The sequence below is a fragment of the Lytechinus variegatus genome, chromosome 10 (assembly GCF_018143015.1).
Source record: "Lytechinus variegatus isolate NC3 chromosome 10, Lvar_3.0, whole genome shotgun sequence".
Classification (NCBI taxonomy): Eukaryota; Metazoa; Echinodermata; class Echinoidea; order Temnopleuroida; family Toxopneustidae; genus Lytechinus; species Lytechinus variegatus.
This window is the reverse complement of record NC_054749.1, coordinates 17,395,683-17,412,413: the sequence shown is the minus strand read 5'-3', so window position 1 is coordinate 17,412,413 and position 16,731 is coordinate 17,395,683. Positions and strand designations below refer to the sequence as shown.

Below are 16,731 nucleotides of genomic sequence, written 5' to 3'. Positions count from 1 at the left end.
ACCTCTTTTGTGAGTTTTGCAGGTAACGCATCCAGGGAACTGTTCAAGTCGAGGATTGAGCCACTATTGAATGATCCATTTGTCTCTAGTTTGCTACTTGCAATTGCCCTGCATAGCACACTGCACAAGAGTTGTTGCTAAACTCATCGTCCCTCACTTTAAATCATGTGATTGCCTTGAATGGGGGTATGGCGTGTGCCTTGAATGGGGTATTGGCATGTCTGCCTCATTGGAGGATTACAAAGGGTGGATTAAATCTGGTGCAAACTCGAACAAAAGACCAAGTCTTGTTAATACGGACTTAGTAAAGCAGAGGCAACAGCTGTTGCATATAACGACTAATGACACTATTCACAAGAAGGATACAAGGCTTCTTTGCTTTTGACCTTCACTTCGTTAACAGCTTCTCAAATTATTCTTCTCAACTAATAAGCCATATCTCAAATGTTTATGCATTGGTAATCCGCCGTTAATTCATTTCAATCATTGTGCGGGGATAGGGAGGTACTAATTGGTACACTGATTGGGGAAATCTTCAGAATTGGGAAAGCGAGTAAGGTGTGGGAACATACACCAAGACTTCAGAGTTAAGTGTGCAATGTTAACTCTGCGATATTGTATACAAATACAACTACAATGGTCATTTTCTGAAAAAGCATCCGACCATTGTAAACGAACCTGACCAACACGAAGGATCAATAGCCTCCTTCTTTAAGAACCCGCCCACACCAAGGAGGAATGAGGAAATCCGGGAAGGTATTGTCTCGTTGGTTGCCAAGGACAGCCAGCCCATAAGTTGTGTCAAGGGAGAGGGGCTCCAGGGGCTCATTCGAACCATATAACCAGGCTATACATGTACCATGTTGTGCAGCCCGTACGCTACAATTACATTTATGTGTGAACTCGGCAATGAACAGAGGCAAGTGACTGAGGAATAGGGCTTAATGACCACAGTTGCTGGTGTTGTCCATGACAATGCAGCAAATATGCGTCGAGCTGGAGAGGAGACAACGCTAATAATGTAGGTTTTGCAGCCCATACGCTACAATTATGTGTAAACTCGGCAACGAACTCTGTTCCTAGCATTAGGTACATGTGTGCTGCAGCAACTTGACCTGTTGGGCACTTCAAGCACTCTTTGGTAGCAACTAATGCCCTTGAGACCGTACCGAACAGAAACAATTCGGGATCGCAGAGCGCAAGCTAATACATGTAGAAGCGACAAAGGCACGTTGGAATTCAACATACGACATGTTGAATCGGCAAAGGTGTGCCGTTTGCCGCATATTAAGTAACAGACAATACTAAAGCCAGATAGATGCAAGGACCCTAGAACTTTAATACAGACCGACAGTGGCGATTGCTGGAAGGCCATCTGGACAGCCTGGAACACTTTGACGTGAATACGGTTAATATTATTATACTGTGTAACTTTACTAAGAAATTTGGAGTCTGGATATTTTGGATGAAATTACACAATGTGATGTGCGGTATACAAGAACTGTGTTATTACTTAAATTGTGTATTGTTTATATATATTGGATTGGGGACGAGCATTAAAAGATGCATGGATAAAATGTAAATTTGTATGAATGAACAGAATCATCCAGCCATTGTGATGACATGACAAAATTTTCTCTTGTGAAAATAAAAAAAATTCACCAGTTTCGGTCACCTTTGGGGGCTACCCACTTTCAAGCTGGACCAGATAAAAAACATTTGTACAGACAATGAGTTATTATCTTCTTCAGTGTCTGCATTTAAATTGGAAAATTTCAGTTTTCATGGATCGCTGTCCCCCGGTGGGGTCACTCAATATGACTTGGGGACTGCATGACCGTTACCAAAATCGCGGGGAAAAAAAAAATCAAAAAAAAAAAAAATCAAAAAAAAAAAAAAAAAAAGGGGTCAATTTCATGCAACGTCCACCGACAGAACACTCCTCCAAGTAGTGAAAATAGGGGTGCTCACCGTCCTCGATCTGATGGAAATAGGGGTCAGGAAAAAAGGGGAGAACGTTCATGGGAAGTAAAATCCATTGCCGAGTCACCAGCCGCAGAGGGTGCTTATCATGCTCTGTATCTTTATGTGGACAACTCTACATTTATTTTTACAAAGAATTCTACTTGTCTTATTTTTCAAGAAAAATAAAGTTCTTTTGGATTATTGTATCAGTATGACATGGCTCTTGGTCATCTTTAAGGACTGAGCACTCTGACGGCTGTGTTGCAATTTCCTCTAATGAGGAAAGAGTATAAATGCCCTGTCCTTAAAATATGGTAAATAGGGGTAAGTTTGCAAAATGGGCAAAAGTGTCCTTACAATCTTATAATTAGGGGTGTTTCAAGGTACCATTTTATCGCAATTTTGTCCTTGTTTTGCGTGAAAATAGGGGTGTACATTTCACAATATTTCCTTGAAATTGACTGCAATAGGGGGTTACTTGCATTTGTGGTAACGGTCATATGCGTCCCCCTCTGCGGGTGAGTGACCCCACCGGGCGCTGTCCATATGTACATGTACCTGCACAAATCAAATTTGATCACATCAATTTATCTTACAATACCAGGGGTGTTTCACAAAAATGATGCATGACATAAAATCACACTTAAATTCCCAGTTGCAAACGATACCACCTCAATGATCTGATCAATCCCAGAAACATGCTCAAATGGAAAATCAATTGCATGCTAGATGCCATGTACAAATTGGCACTGAATGTTACTACATGACAGGGATTTATTCTTTATACATGTAAATGAGCAACTCTAGGCAGAGGCATTCAGACTTAGACTGTGAGAGCTGAAACAATGAACAGTTGCCTCGCCCATTTTTTTACACCATCTCTGGTTAGTTGGGAAAGAATGTCACTAAAAAGTATTATAATGTAATGCCTGTTCTGCCTGCAAATTAATGTCTACAATCTACATAGCTAAAATATTAATAGTTTCAATGAAATGTTAAAGGGGAATGAAACCTTTGGAACAAATAGGCTTGTGTAGAAACAGAAAAATCAAAGAATAAGAATAAAGAAAGTTTGAGAAAAATCGGACAAATAATGAGAAAGTTATGAGCATTTGAATATTGCAATCACTAATGCTATGGAGATCCTCCCATTGGCTATGCGACAAGGATGTGTGATGTCACTGATGAACAACTTTCCCTTCGGTGGACTATAAAATACCATCAAAATGTCTCTTTTTGCTTTTTTTATGATGATACAAACTCTTTATCCATGATGTATTCTTAAAAAACATGTATTACATGCCCTCATGTAGAAAGAACATATGACCTATGGATAGATGTGATAAAAGAGGCAATTCAAGTGAAATATATACTAAAGTAATGGGAGAGTTGTTCACAAGTGACATCACACATCTTTGTCGCATTGCCAATTTGCTATCTCCATAGCATTAGTGATCGCAATATTCAAATGCTCATAACTTTCTCATTATTTGTCCAATTTTTCTCAAACTTTCGTTGATCTGTTTCTTTGATTTTTCTGTTTTCACACAAGCTATCTTGTTCCAATGTTTTCATTCTCCTTTAATGTTTCTAACAACCTGTAATTTCAGCAGTCAAGCTTCCATCCAATCCTGTGGGGTTTCTTCTTATTTCAATGTAAATTTGACAATATGAAACTGAAATATGCAATCTAATAGTGCATTAATAACCAGAGGAAAAAGAATAAACATGAATATTCATATATGCTAAGAAAATTTATGGCACCAAAATTGCTTTCATGAAGGATGACACCAGAGTGATCCACAGAGATAAGTTTTGTGTACAACCTTTACAGGCAGTTGGTAACTTTGTATAGGATTCCATTTCAAACTCACTGATTCAGCTTCTCATTCAATCGTAATTGCAATCCTTTAGGCCAGACAAGAATGCCCAGAGCTTCGTACGCTAAGTGGTCATTCATTCACCATATCTATGGTTTTGAAAGAAGGGTACCACCACATGTTTAAGAATTATTTTGGAACCATGGTTTCTGTGTAGCATGCCGCTGCACTGGATCTGGGGCTGTTTCATAAAGCTCTTCCTAAGTTAAGAGTGACTTTATGCACAATTGGTGATCTTTCCTTGTGCTAAATGATATATTACTAGGTAGCTGACTCTGCATTATAGCACATGTTCCAGTTGCTCGTAAAGTTGTGCATAACTTTACGAACACCTTTACAAAACACCCACCTGCAGCTACGCGGTCTACTACTGGATGCTCTCAGTCACTATGTATACCTAACTTCCATCATTTGTCGTCTTTTGAGATAATGACTTTTATTTTGTCCAAAATGCTCAGGTATTGTTGTCTATACACTAGGAAGACATTCGGTATGCCTCTCAGTCTGTGAGAAGCAAACTTCTTCTACCTTCGACGAAATTAATTCAACCCTTTAAAAATCCTTTTTACTATCACCACATTCACTGAGACTTAAACTGCCATTGCACATATATACTGCCACTGAGTACCGGCTATCGTTTCTCGTCAATATGATCTTCTAGAAATATTCAGTCCAAGAAGAAGATATTTGAGAAATGACTACTGCATAGCCTCTTCACCTCCTCTGTAATAGAAAGAAAACAAAAGAAGAAGATTTAATTCTTTGCCCAAATACTCGTCTGTGTATCACATTATTTTGCTAAGAGGGGGACGACTCCTTTAGTTGACCTCAGATCAGCATTAATCCAGTAAGAACCCATTGGCCCGAATTCACAAAGGTGGTTTTGAAAACCCACGGTTGAATCCATGGTTTATGCAGATTTTCTGTATAAATTACACTTCATATACTGCGTACCAGGCATGTTTATAAAAAATGTCCAATACGGATGCGCGCTTTTGCCACAGTGCGCCAAATTGACGCCCTTTGCCATGGTTAATGCTATTTTAATCATGAGTCCACTATTTTTATTCATTAGTCCACTCTTCAAAAAGTGGACTCATGAAAAAAAATAGCATATCTACATGTAACCATGGTAACATGCATCAATTTGGCGCACTGTGACAAAACCGCGCATCAGCATTGGACATGTTTTATACATGCGCCCGATACGCACTAAATTAAGTGTAATTTCTAAAGGAAATCTACATAAACCATGGATTCAACCGTGGGTTTTCAAAACCACCTTTGTGAATTTGGGCTAATGAGGCCAATATTTGCTACTGAATTCACTTATATTCTTACAGCTAGGGGCTTACAACAGACTGGAATTTCAATTTTACTACTCATACCACTACTTGTAACTTTAAGAAATAAGGTGTACAGGTTTTAGTACGATGTTTGTGTAAAATTTTCTAAAAAATTGGATCGTAAACAAATCGTGTAGTGCGCGTGCGAGGATTTAAACATTCACTTACCATTGATTTCTATAAGATTTGAGTTCTTCTGGTTAATGACTACATAGAATTCCCTTTGGTCCGACTTCTTACCGACAACCCAACAATCTGACATGGTCCTCATCAATGTCTCGCCTCCCTCCTCAGACCTAGGTCAAAATAGAGCCATCAATAAAGTAAAGTTCAGGTAAATGCAGTTTATTTTAATAAGAATTTGACCTACGAACTTGAACTTTGAACTCACGGCACCAAGGTCTTTTCAGGTATGATAATAACACATGATTCTTTCATAACATAGGACACATACATCTATTAAGAAAGCATTCCCTGCCCACATGAATTTTTTTTTTTTGAACTTCCAAGCAAGATGCAAAGTTAGATAATGAATGAGACATGTACGCTAGGTATCAAATAACTATATTTTAAGACAAATTTCATAGAATCGAGAAGTTTGTTCCAATTTGTTTGTTGCGGTATGAGCAAAAGCACCCAACATATGACAGGTATTACGATGAACAATGAACACGCAGAGACGTAGATTAAATTCTTTATACATGTAACTATTAGCACAAAATCAAACATGATAAGGGGGAATTCAATAAAATAATAAAAATTCAACCCTCAATTTTTTTTTGCATTCTTACTGCCCTTTATAAACTGCTTACACCATGAAAAACTGAGCACATAACATTCTTTCATTTAAACAAGGTCCCCAATATAGTGGATTCAGATGTACAGTTGTATATCCTCTTTGGAATTGACCTATAACAAATAAGTTTATCCAGATATGCTCAGAAAACCCCATGACATCTTCCAACATAACTGTTTGACAAGGGCCATGACATCAAAATAAAATCATGCCACAAGCTTGTCTCAATAATTTCAGATAAGTACTTGAATGCTGAAGCACACAATCAGCATCGGCAGGGTGATATATCCCCCCCCCCTCCCCCCGGTCACAAAAAGATGATGTGCAATCAATTATACAATTAATCATAACTGTAAGCCTATGCCAAAATATTTACAAAATGCTACAATTATAATTTTAAAAAATAATAATAACAATACATGTGACTTTATACAAAGAGCAAAACCCCCAAGTGCGAATAAATATATGAAGAGATGTTTGACAAAAAGATATAAGCGCAATATTTAGAATTTATTATTTCATATACAATATGCCATCACACTCATGCTCAAAATGAAAAACCGATCATATTCTTACACGTAATTAAAGGGATGGTACAGGCTAGTATACATAGAGTAGAATTCACTGAGCAAAATGCTAAAAATTTCAACAAAATCGGATAACAAAAAGGTTATTGAAGTCCACTACTTAATATTTTGTGAAAACAGCTTGGCTGATGATGTTACATCCCCACTTTCCATTTTCTTCTGTAATTACATAAAATCATAATTTTTTCATTATTTCATACTTGCGTGAATAATATGTCTCCCTTATAATGAAATAAATAGCAGCAATAAATATTTAATGCACTAAATCACTTTTCAATCCAATTTTTCTAGTTCTTGGAGGAAAAAATGAATATTCATGATGACTGTTTTCACAAAATATTACTGAACTTTCAAATTCAATAACTTTGTTACTTGTTATCAATTTTGATGAAATTTTGCTAAGTGAATTCTACTCTATTTATTTAGCTATAAACATTTCCAGCCCGGATCATCCCTTTAACCAGCACTGATTGTACATGTCTGTAAAAACCAACACACAATTTTACACCACATGCAGGAGGATTTAGCTTACTTTTCAAAGTCTGCGTTGATGTCTGCTATTAGCCTGAGAGTCTCTGGATTGATGTTAGCTACTAACGTCTTGCGATCATGGACGGTTGTCTTCTGAGCCAGGTTCATCTGATTAAAGTAGACAAACTTGAATTCTTGTCCTGACGAACTAAGGCACAAAAACACCAGTTTATTTTTGGGGTCATTAAAAAAAAAATCAGTATTCAAGACAAGAGAATTTATATCTCAACAATCTTTCAGCCTGCAGTCCCACACTTCTACCACATTCCATCTAAATTCTAAACAATGCACTTATAGATAAGGTACACATTACAAATACATGTATGCTCGATGGCCAGTCTCTCACAAATTACTAATGAAGTTGCTTTCATGAACGTTTATCGTATGTTCTGGAGGGTAACTCCAGAGCTGATGCATGTACAGATGATTCAATGTTATTGTAATACCCTCCAATGACCAAAACGAAAGCTCCTTAGAACAGAGCTGCCAACCTGAACAAGAACATTTCAGTATTTTCAAGGCTGAAAATCAGTAATTTGGTGAGGAAATTAATATTTTTACAGGAATACCATAGGAGAACACATAAATTGAAACTTAAGAAATCAGTATTTTGCATGAAACCATCAATATTCTTCTCTATTTTCAGTACAAAATATGGAAAATCAGTACTACTTGGCAGCTCTGTTAGAATCATCAACACTACCATCAAGGCATCTCCACGTCATCATCACAACCTACACAATCATTATCCTCACCATCATCATTAACGGTTTATTGCCATTTCGTCCACTGCCATTTTGTCCACTACCCACATGGTCTAATATCATTTCGTCTACCATCAGTTGGTCCACTATCCACATGGTCCAATTACCATTTCGTCCAATCACCATTTCGTCTAATAGCCATTTCGTCTAATAGCCATTTCATCTATTATCATTTGGTCTAATAGCCATTTGGTCTAATGGTATTTTTTTGCCAATTGGTCCAATAGCCACTTTGTCCACTATCATTACGTCTATTCCCATTTGGTCTAATAGCCAAATGGTCTAAAGGCAAATGGTCTAATAACCACTTGGTCTACTTTCATTTCGTCCATGTTCCATTTGGTCTAACTGCATTTGGTCTACTATCACTTGGTCTAAACTCATTTCGGCTAACAATCATTTGGTCTAATTGCCATTTGGTCTAATAGCCAATATGTCCAATTGCCATTTTGGCTAATCACCATTTCGTCTAATATTCATTTCGTCTAATACGCATACTGGTCTACTATGCTGCACTAGCGCCCTCTACGACCCGAGTCGACTCTATTCGCGATTGTGGGCCTAATTAATTACCAATTCTCTTCAACTTCTTGATTTATTTTATCACTGTTGACTAGTGTTGTTCGTCATTGATTACTTTGCATTATGGAAGTGTTTTCCACCCAAAGGGGGAAGCAATGTGTGTCTTATCGAGGTTATACATACACGATACGGGCGAGGAAAAACGGAATGGTATACTGGCGATGGCGAAAGGGGCCCGGAAAGGGGGCGCCAAAAAGGGGAAGGAAAGAGAGGAAAAGAAAAGGGAGAGAAAAAAAAGAGGGAAAGAAGAAGAGAAAGAGAAACAAATGGGGAAGAAAGAGAGAAGGAAAAAAAGGAAGAGGGAAGAGGGAGAAAGAAAAGGAAAAAAGGAAAGGGAAACATCTCATGCTTCGCGCTCGCATTAATAATTTATTGAGATATGTATCCTGTACATAATAACAAAAGAAAAATGATTAAAATCTCCCATTTTTGAGATCTGAAAATAGGGAAACAGCTTCAGCTCTTGCTGCGCGCTCACATTTTTATTTATGATACATCCATCTCTTCTTGAATTCCTTCAAACAATCCTTAATCTGTTACTTCTTTATGTCAATTAACCAACATTTTCGGCAATAATTGCAGTAATTGTTCATTTTAAGATAATTATGTATCCTGTATTACAGGGAGTGTTCAAAGTGTCCTGAAATATCAAATTTTTTTAACTCGCCGTGCACATGTTTGTATATTCATTTCTAAACTGGATATATAGTGACGTGGATTGTCAATGTCTAATTCCTTCCTACAGCTTTTTCTCGTCTCATTCCCCGTTTTCTTTTCCCTCCTTCCCTTTTTCTCTTTTTTTCTCCCCCACCCTTTTCTCTTTTTTGGGGCCGTCAATAAGGAGGGGCGGACGCTTTGCCCTCCTCGAAATGCCTATGTATCCACTTTATGAATGCTTACAAACAGTCCTTAAAACGTCATTTTTCATGTCACAATATCACAAATTTCGACCCGCGCTCGCATTGTTTATTTAGATCTGTATTATGTACAAATTTACAAAAAGTGATTAAAGTGCCCCGTTTTGAGGTCTGAATATAGGAAAATTTCAGCTCGCACTGTGATGTTGCATTTACAAAAGTAAAATATGTATCTTCAAGAATTCCTAAACGCAGTCCTTAAAACGCCCGTTTCATGTCAGTATATGGAATATTCTCAGCTCGCGCTGCGCGCTTGCAATCCTCGCATTAGTTATTAATGTAGAGAAATGTTCAGGATTTCAAACAGTGTCAAGACTTACGATTTTATGTGTAAAATAATAGTGGGCCTACATGAAATAAAATGTTTATAAAAAAAAAGATCAGCTCGCGCAAGCAAAAAAAAAAAAAAAAAAAACACGGAAAAAACCCTCTTCGATCCGCAGACAGGGGAATATATAAATGAATGAACATTTTTCGAGCAACAGCCCCCCCCTGCCCCCATTAGCAAAAGCTAGATCCGCAAAAGGGATGTGTTATAATTATACCCGGCAGGCCTATATACTCGCGACCAAAAATCTACTCTAGTGATTTCAATACCCCCCCCTCCTGTAAACTCCTGGATCCGCGCCTACGTAGTAGTAATTATTTTAATTATGTATATTATTTCTATTATGATTATCCTTATTATTATCATTTTTGTTAATATTAGTAATATGATCATCATAATTATTATTATTAGTAGTATTATTGTGAATTTTATTATTATTATTATTATTTATTAGTATCATTATGATGATTATCATTCTTATTATTATATCCATTAATTGCTACAGCATGAGTATATCACAAACATTATACTCATCGTTATTGTCAATACTACTAGGCCTACATTTATTTTAGGCGCAGGCGGGCTTCTAGCGACGGGAAACGAACAAAAAGGGAGAGGATAGTACAGGGAAAGAAGAAAGGACAGATCGGGAAGAGCTCTTTTTTGGGGGGTGGGGGTATATTGATCAATAATATTTCTTTAAAAGGCTATATTGTCTTTCATCTGTTTATCGTATTTTGATATCGGAATACAATATTCTCCTTTCTTTTTTTAAATAAAAATTGAGCGACAAATTAAATTAAAAGGACCCTTTTCCATTTTCCCCATCTTAGTTCCCCCTTTTATATGTGTGTGTGTGCGTATGTGTGTGCGTTTTAGGGGGGTGGGGGTGCCTGAATTGCTGTACCCACTGAATCGACCCTTGCGATAGTAGTTATCATCATAGTTTTTAGTTTTTTTTTAAAACTAATATCATCAATAATTTCAAGGTATTAAAGTCATTTCGCTCCCCTCCCCGGATAACGCAAATTATTTGTATTAGACGAAATGGCTATTGGACCGAATGGCTATTAGACTAAATGGCTATTGGACGATTTGGGAATTGGACGAAATGGTTAGTAGACGATTTGGTTGGTAGACGAACTGATTATTGGACCTAATGGTTGATGGACGAAATGACTATTAGACGAAATGGCAATTGGACGAGTTGATAAGTAGACGATGTGGATATTGGACCAACTGAAATTAGCCGACATGGCTATTGGACCAAATGAACGGTGGACGAACTGGTTAATGGACGATTTGGCATTAGACCAAATGGATTTAGACGAAATGGTTGGTAGACGAAATGGTTGTAGACGAATTGGCCATAGACTAACTGGCTATTAGACTAAAAGGCTATTAGACGAAATGGTGATTGGACGAAATGGGTGGTAGACGAAATGTTGATGGACGAAATGGCATTAGACGAAATGAATGTAGACCATGTGGTGAGTGGACGGGATGGCAGTAGACGAATTGGCAATTTACCATCATTAACATCATCACTGTCATAATCATCAACATTTAGTAATTTCAAAGTCATGACTCGCCTATCAACATCATATTCATATTCATCATTGCCATCATAATTTGAATGAGAATTCGCCGTCAAATAGATGGTCAGTTACCAATATCATCATTATTATCATAACTGTAAAAGCCTGTGTACCTTAATCATTACACACCTTGTTCTCCTATTTGCATACTGTTCTCCTATATCTGATGCCAGACTGCTGAGTTGTGGTCCTAGTGAACTATCTACATTCTGATACCATTCATGAGCAGGAAGTTGAGAACCTACAAAAACAATTTGAAATGCTGATTAGAATAACTTCATTTATTGGTCATGTACATATTTCTTTTACAGCCTTTTTTTATCTTGGAAGATCTTTTTTTTTACAGATATTTGCTTATTTATGTACTGGTATTCATCCTCCAGAGTTATTGGTCTTGTACATTCATTCTCATGTTTAACAAACAGTCTTGTAAAAATGTATCATGTTCTCAAATGAATTTATAGACAATCAACAATTTTTTTTAAATTGGTATGAAATTAATGCATTTTTCTCCTTGCTGTGCCATATTGGGGAAAGCCCCCCCAAAAAAAAAAATAAAAAAAATAAAAAGCGCTATATAAGACCAAGTTATTATTATTACTGATGATATCTACAGTCAACCATGCTGAAAAAGGTGAATATTATTTGAGAGTTCTGTGTCAAGGTTTATGAAAGCAAAAAAAATAATAATTACCTTCAACCATCAAACATATTGTTGCACTCATTGCCTGAGAACAAAGCAAAGAATAATCAACAATAATTACATGAGTCCAATGATAGCATTTTTGGGGGCCAACATTCAAAACTAGACTGTATTTGTTCACACTGATGTTAAGACAAAGATGAGATACATGTAGTTTCTCTTGACAATATCCTTTTTTATGACAGACAGTTCACACTTCGTTCAGTGATATTGGCCCATATTCTGATAGCAGGTTTAACTTACACTCAGGTTTAAAGTTGTGGTTTAAGTATGGGAAGCCAAAAGTATCAAAATTTCTATTAAGTTGTATGTTCTTTATGTTTACTGTGCTCTTTCCTGAGTCATCGATGGTGAAGACAATCATCTATTTATACATGTACTTCCTAGACAATTATGAATGATTTGAGAGCCAAATGAGTTGAAGTATAATATCTCTACTGTTAGTGATTTATGTACATGTACATGGAACTATTGGCTATCCATACTTAATTAACCACAACTTTAAACCTGAGTTTATGTTAAACCTGCTATCAGAATATGGGCCTCAGAGTCTGTCTCTGAGCTGTAAATGAAATATGCCAATATTCACAAAATGTTCCAATAACTTTGTTATCAGATGTTGATTCCCACTTAATAGGCAACTAGATAGATCGGCGCCTCATAAATGCTACATATTATTATTATTATTTGTGTCAAGTTTGAGTCTGTACTTGCAGACTAGTTAAGTCGATCAAGCCACCGGTGCATGGAAGAGATATCACGAAGGGAAGAGGTACAACTCTGACAGTGCCTGGTGAAAACTATCTTTCTGATGGAAATGCCATTTTCAGCTCAAGCATCTTGCCTTATTAACTACTAATACAAATTGGCCTGAAACATCAACTACATACCCGGTAAACTATAAGGAATAGTTCTTCTGTATGGTCGTCTTTTGTAATATGAAGTTTAGGAACCTTGTTCTCAGACGATGACGGATCTGATAAGTTCTGAGGACCCATTACAAACCTGACAAATCAAACAAACAGTAATCATTAAAGTCAAATATAAATTTTAACTGAAATTCTACTTTACAAATAATTTCAAAAGATAATGCCTTATTTCAATATCTCAGATGGCTATCCTTATATATCTTCTATTTCTTGGATGGGATTGAATGAAATTGATGTTTATTACTGCCTATGAAAAAAAGGATAGTCGAAGCATCATTTAGCCTTTGTGAATCTTGAATCATCATTGTAATGATGATTGCAATTCGTCTTTAGTATCATCAGACCTTTCACACACTCACTCGAAAACTATGATTTGAAATCCAAGTCCTAAGCGAAGGTGGTATGTGTTCTTGATGACTTAAATTAAAGCACTGCATCGCAAATATAAACTAGATGAGTGCATGATGATTGTATTATCTACAGAAGTGTTTGAAAGATGTTTTGGAGGTCAAGCCTTTCACATGCAAAATTTGTACCATAATTTGAGTTAAACTTAACTGGAATTCACCTCTGGAGTAGAATTTGAATTTGTGATTGTGAATAGCGTTCATGATTCTAGTTCGGTTTCACACATGTTAAAAATTTGTCATTAGCCTTGTTTTTCACTGGAATCATCATTCAAATAAAGATTTTCTTATCGTGAGAGAGGGCGGAAAATAATATATAATTCACTACTAATGGATTTTTCTAACCCTCCTGACAATGTGAAGAATGGTCACTACAACAGAACAATGCTTTTGTAATTTGGGATTAAAGTTGGCCAGTCCATTGAAACACACTTACCCTCACACTATTGTGGGAAGGTGACAAAAAGAAGACTAGAGCTCAATAAAGTTCTCACAAAAGGTGTCATCAAATTCTCTCCAAAGTTGTCACACTACTTAGGCACATCCTGTTCTTCTTTATAAAGAAGTAGTAGTGCAAGAGCACACTCGGTTTTTAATTTACAGGAGTTCAATATTTGATTTTTAATAAGAACAAATTGCAACACAATAAACAAAAAGATGAAATATGGGGCTAATCAAAATTATAAATACAGCCTTTGGCGTTTGTTTGGTAACATTTCTAAAGAACATGAAAAAAATATACTCTTTCAGGAAATACAACAAAATATAATTTAATCATTCGAACTCCCAAACCACTCTTGATTTTCCTGCTAATGAAAATCACTTGGTGCAACTTTTTGTGGGTTTGCCATGCCTGGTGACAAACGGCAGTCTGACCAAATATGTATAAGACAATTGGATAAAATGGAAAATACACCAAAGTGACAGTTGACCAAGAGCCTGTTGCAAAAAATTTCAATGCAATTTTCAAGAAAATCAGGTACAAGTCGTAAATACATGTGTCTGACTGGATCAAGATCAGGTTGCTGTTGATTTCTGTATTTACTGCACATTTGATTGCAAAACTTTATATAATGGGCCCTCAGATTGTGCAGTTATGAATCTCATGATGGTGATAGGCTGTGTTTATGCCACCACTTTTCAGGCCAGAATCACGTTTCCATACGTGATTAGTCCAAAACACGGTTGCGTCCATGCTTACTTTCATTTAAACGTTTCAAAACGCCGATCGTAAACTCACAAAAAGGTGCATTTGTCAGGCATGAGACAGAGAAATTTGACAAAAAGAGGAACTTCATGGCCCCCCTGGGGGAGGGTGGGAAAATTTTGGAATTTAAGGTATGCAAAACCCCATTTTGATGCATTCTACAATCAAATTTTACTGTTTTGAAGAGGTTATTTTGTAGATAAATATAGTCACAGTAGCTGACTTTGCAAGCTCAACTTCATGGTCCAACCACTGCCATTTGAACTTGTTGGAGACATCCTTGTCAATATCACTAACACGAGGGTCATTCTTCTCAACAGTCTTCATTTTGTAGTTGAAGAAATTACACCACAACAACAAATTCTTGTAAAATCCACGATAATCCAACTCGAAAACGCTGTACGTCCATATCACTTGCATTCAATGTAAACAAATGTATACACACGTGCATGCAGAAAGCTGCCAGTTGCATAACCCAGGGAGCTCCCGGTAAAAAAATCAGGCTTTCTGGGGAAGTATAAACAGAACCATGATCGTAAACGTGTTTAAACGACGTCATTTGGTACATGCTTCCGGTGAGATGAAAATCTGTGGGCAAATACAGTTGCATGGTTCTACTTACCTCCACGGAATTACCTCTCATCTACCTGGTTCTGATAATGACCAATGTACAGTTGCAAGTGTGATTATCAATTTAAGACTATCACTAGACCCTTCAAATTTGTCATCATCATGAATGTTGAGGGATTTACAAAAAATCCTGGAACATGAGTTATGAGCCAGAAGCACCAGTAGCATAAACAAATAGATGTCTTATTATTTCCTTATGTATACTTTAATATTCTTTATTTTGTCTTACTCTTATCACCATGGTGGAAATTCTATGGCTATGTCAAGTAGCTCCATGCAATTACTAAAATATCAAACATTTCTCGGTGTTTAAATAATAGTTGACCATAGCAACACTCGGATAAAATAAACATTTGAAAAAGGGCGCGCCCAATTTGATCTCGCTTTCCTGCTCAACGAAAATTACGATGCAAAGCCAGCTGGAGATCTTGATTTCCCCTCTGAAGAGTTATGCATAGAAAGCACTCCCGGAACCATGTTTCCGTCTACACAATGGAAAGCATAAACACACCCTTAGGTGATCTGTAAGTAGACCAAGTGGATATGATTGAGTAGGATTGAAAGGTGACATATATACACTTACTTTCCATAGTGATTTGCAGAGGAAGACTTTGGAGTTTCTTTTAGCTGTGAAATTGTCAAGAGAAATGATAATTTATTTTGATTACAAATTATATATTCAAATATCTGTATCATTAAATAAATGGTTACATAAAAATTACAGGAAATCCAAGTGAAAACAATATTTATCTGCACAAAAAATGAAAACATAACATATCATGTTTATGAATTTAGATCCACAAAAATCTCTTAAGTAAAATTAAACGGCATTCACATACACAAAAAAATGATACCACAGTAAATTAACTGCAATATTTGCAGCTTTTTTTATAGCTGGCTTATACACATGGGGTTTAAGGCACTGCTTCATGAAAGTTGTTGACACTTGTCATTGTTAGCAGGTGAAAAGTTTTTTGTAAAGCTTCATAAAATGGATCGAAGACTTAGAGCCCGATTCCACGTAGGACCTCCAAAATGGCTAGTTTGAAATATACCAGACAGAATCATGAGGTATTCAAGAAGATAAATACAAACTTACCTCTGTGTCTAAGGAAGATGGGAAGTGACTAGTTGTGAGGTATTTATACAGAACTCTCATATCATCTTGCTCTAGACCACTCCTGTTAAAACAACAATCATTAAGAAAGGAAAGACATAAAGACTTATTGTTTATTACACGTGAGATACAGTCATGTAAAAAGGAGAAATTAGCCATTATTGCTAGGAAATATTTGGGAAGATACCATAATTCATGAGTTTATAAATGATCTCTGGTAACTATTAAGTCCAATTCTCAAAAGGCATGTATGGGCTTGATCATGGGGAGAAACATCATGGCACAGGATAAGCACCGATACACAAGGCGAGTTAAAGAGGCTATCCCAATCCACTTACACCCCAATATCAATATAGACGATGGAATTGACATCCCAGAGGAATGGCTTTCGACTAACTGCACGCATGTGCTCCCCTCTTCCATTAACGAAATGCATAATTTCTG

At 36.6% G+C, this 16,731-nt stretch overlaps 1 protein-coding gene across 1 annotated transcript in view; it reads right to left on the bottom strand.

Annotated features, from left to right (window-relative positions):
- Positions 1–3,552: 3,552 nt before the first annotated feature.
- LOC121422984 (vacuolar fusion protein CCZ1 homolog) overlaps positions 3,553–16,731 on the bottom strand; it is a 30,977-nt gene continuing 17,798 nt past the window's right edge. The window contains exons 7-14 of the mRNA XM_041618247.1: positions 16,270–16,351; positions 15,754–15,797; positions 12,888–13,002; positions 11,989–12,022; positions 11,424–11,535; positions 7,107–7,253; positions 5,360–5,487; positions 3,553–4,568 (exon numbers count right to left, since the gene is read on the bottom strand). Coding sequence (XP_041474181.1) covers positions 4,513–4,568; positions 5,360–5,487; positions 7,107–7,253; positions 11,424–11,535; positions 11,989–12,022; positions 12,888–13,002; positions 15,754–15,797; positions 16,270–16,351 — 718 coding nt within the window. The 3' untranslated portion in view covers positions 3,553–4,512. The remainder of the gene's footprint in view (positions 4,569–5,359; positions 5,488–7,106; positions 7,254–11,423; positions 11,536–11,988; positions 12,023–12,887; positions 13,003–15,753; positions 15,798–16,269; positions 16,352–16,731) is intronic.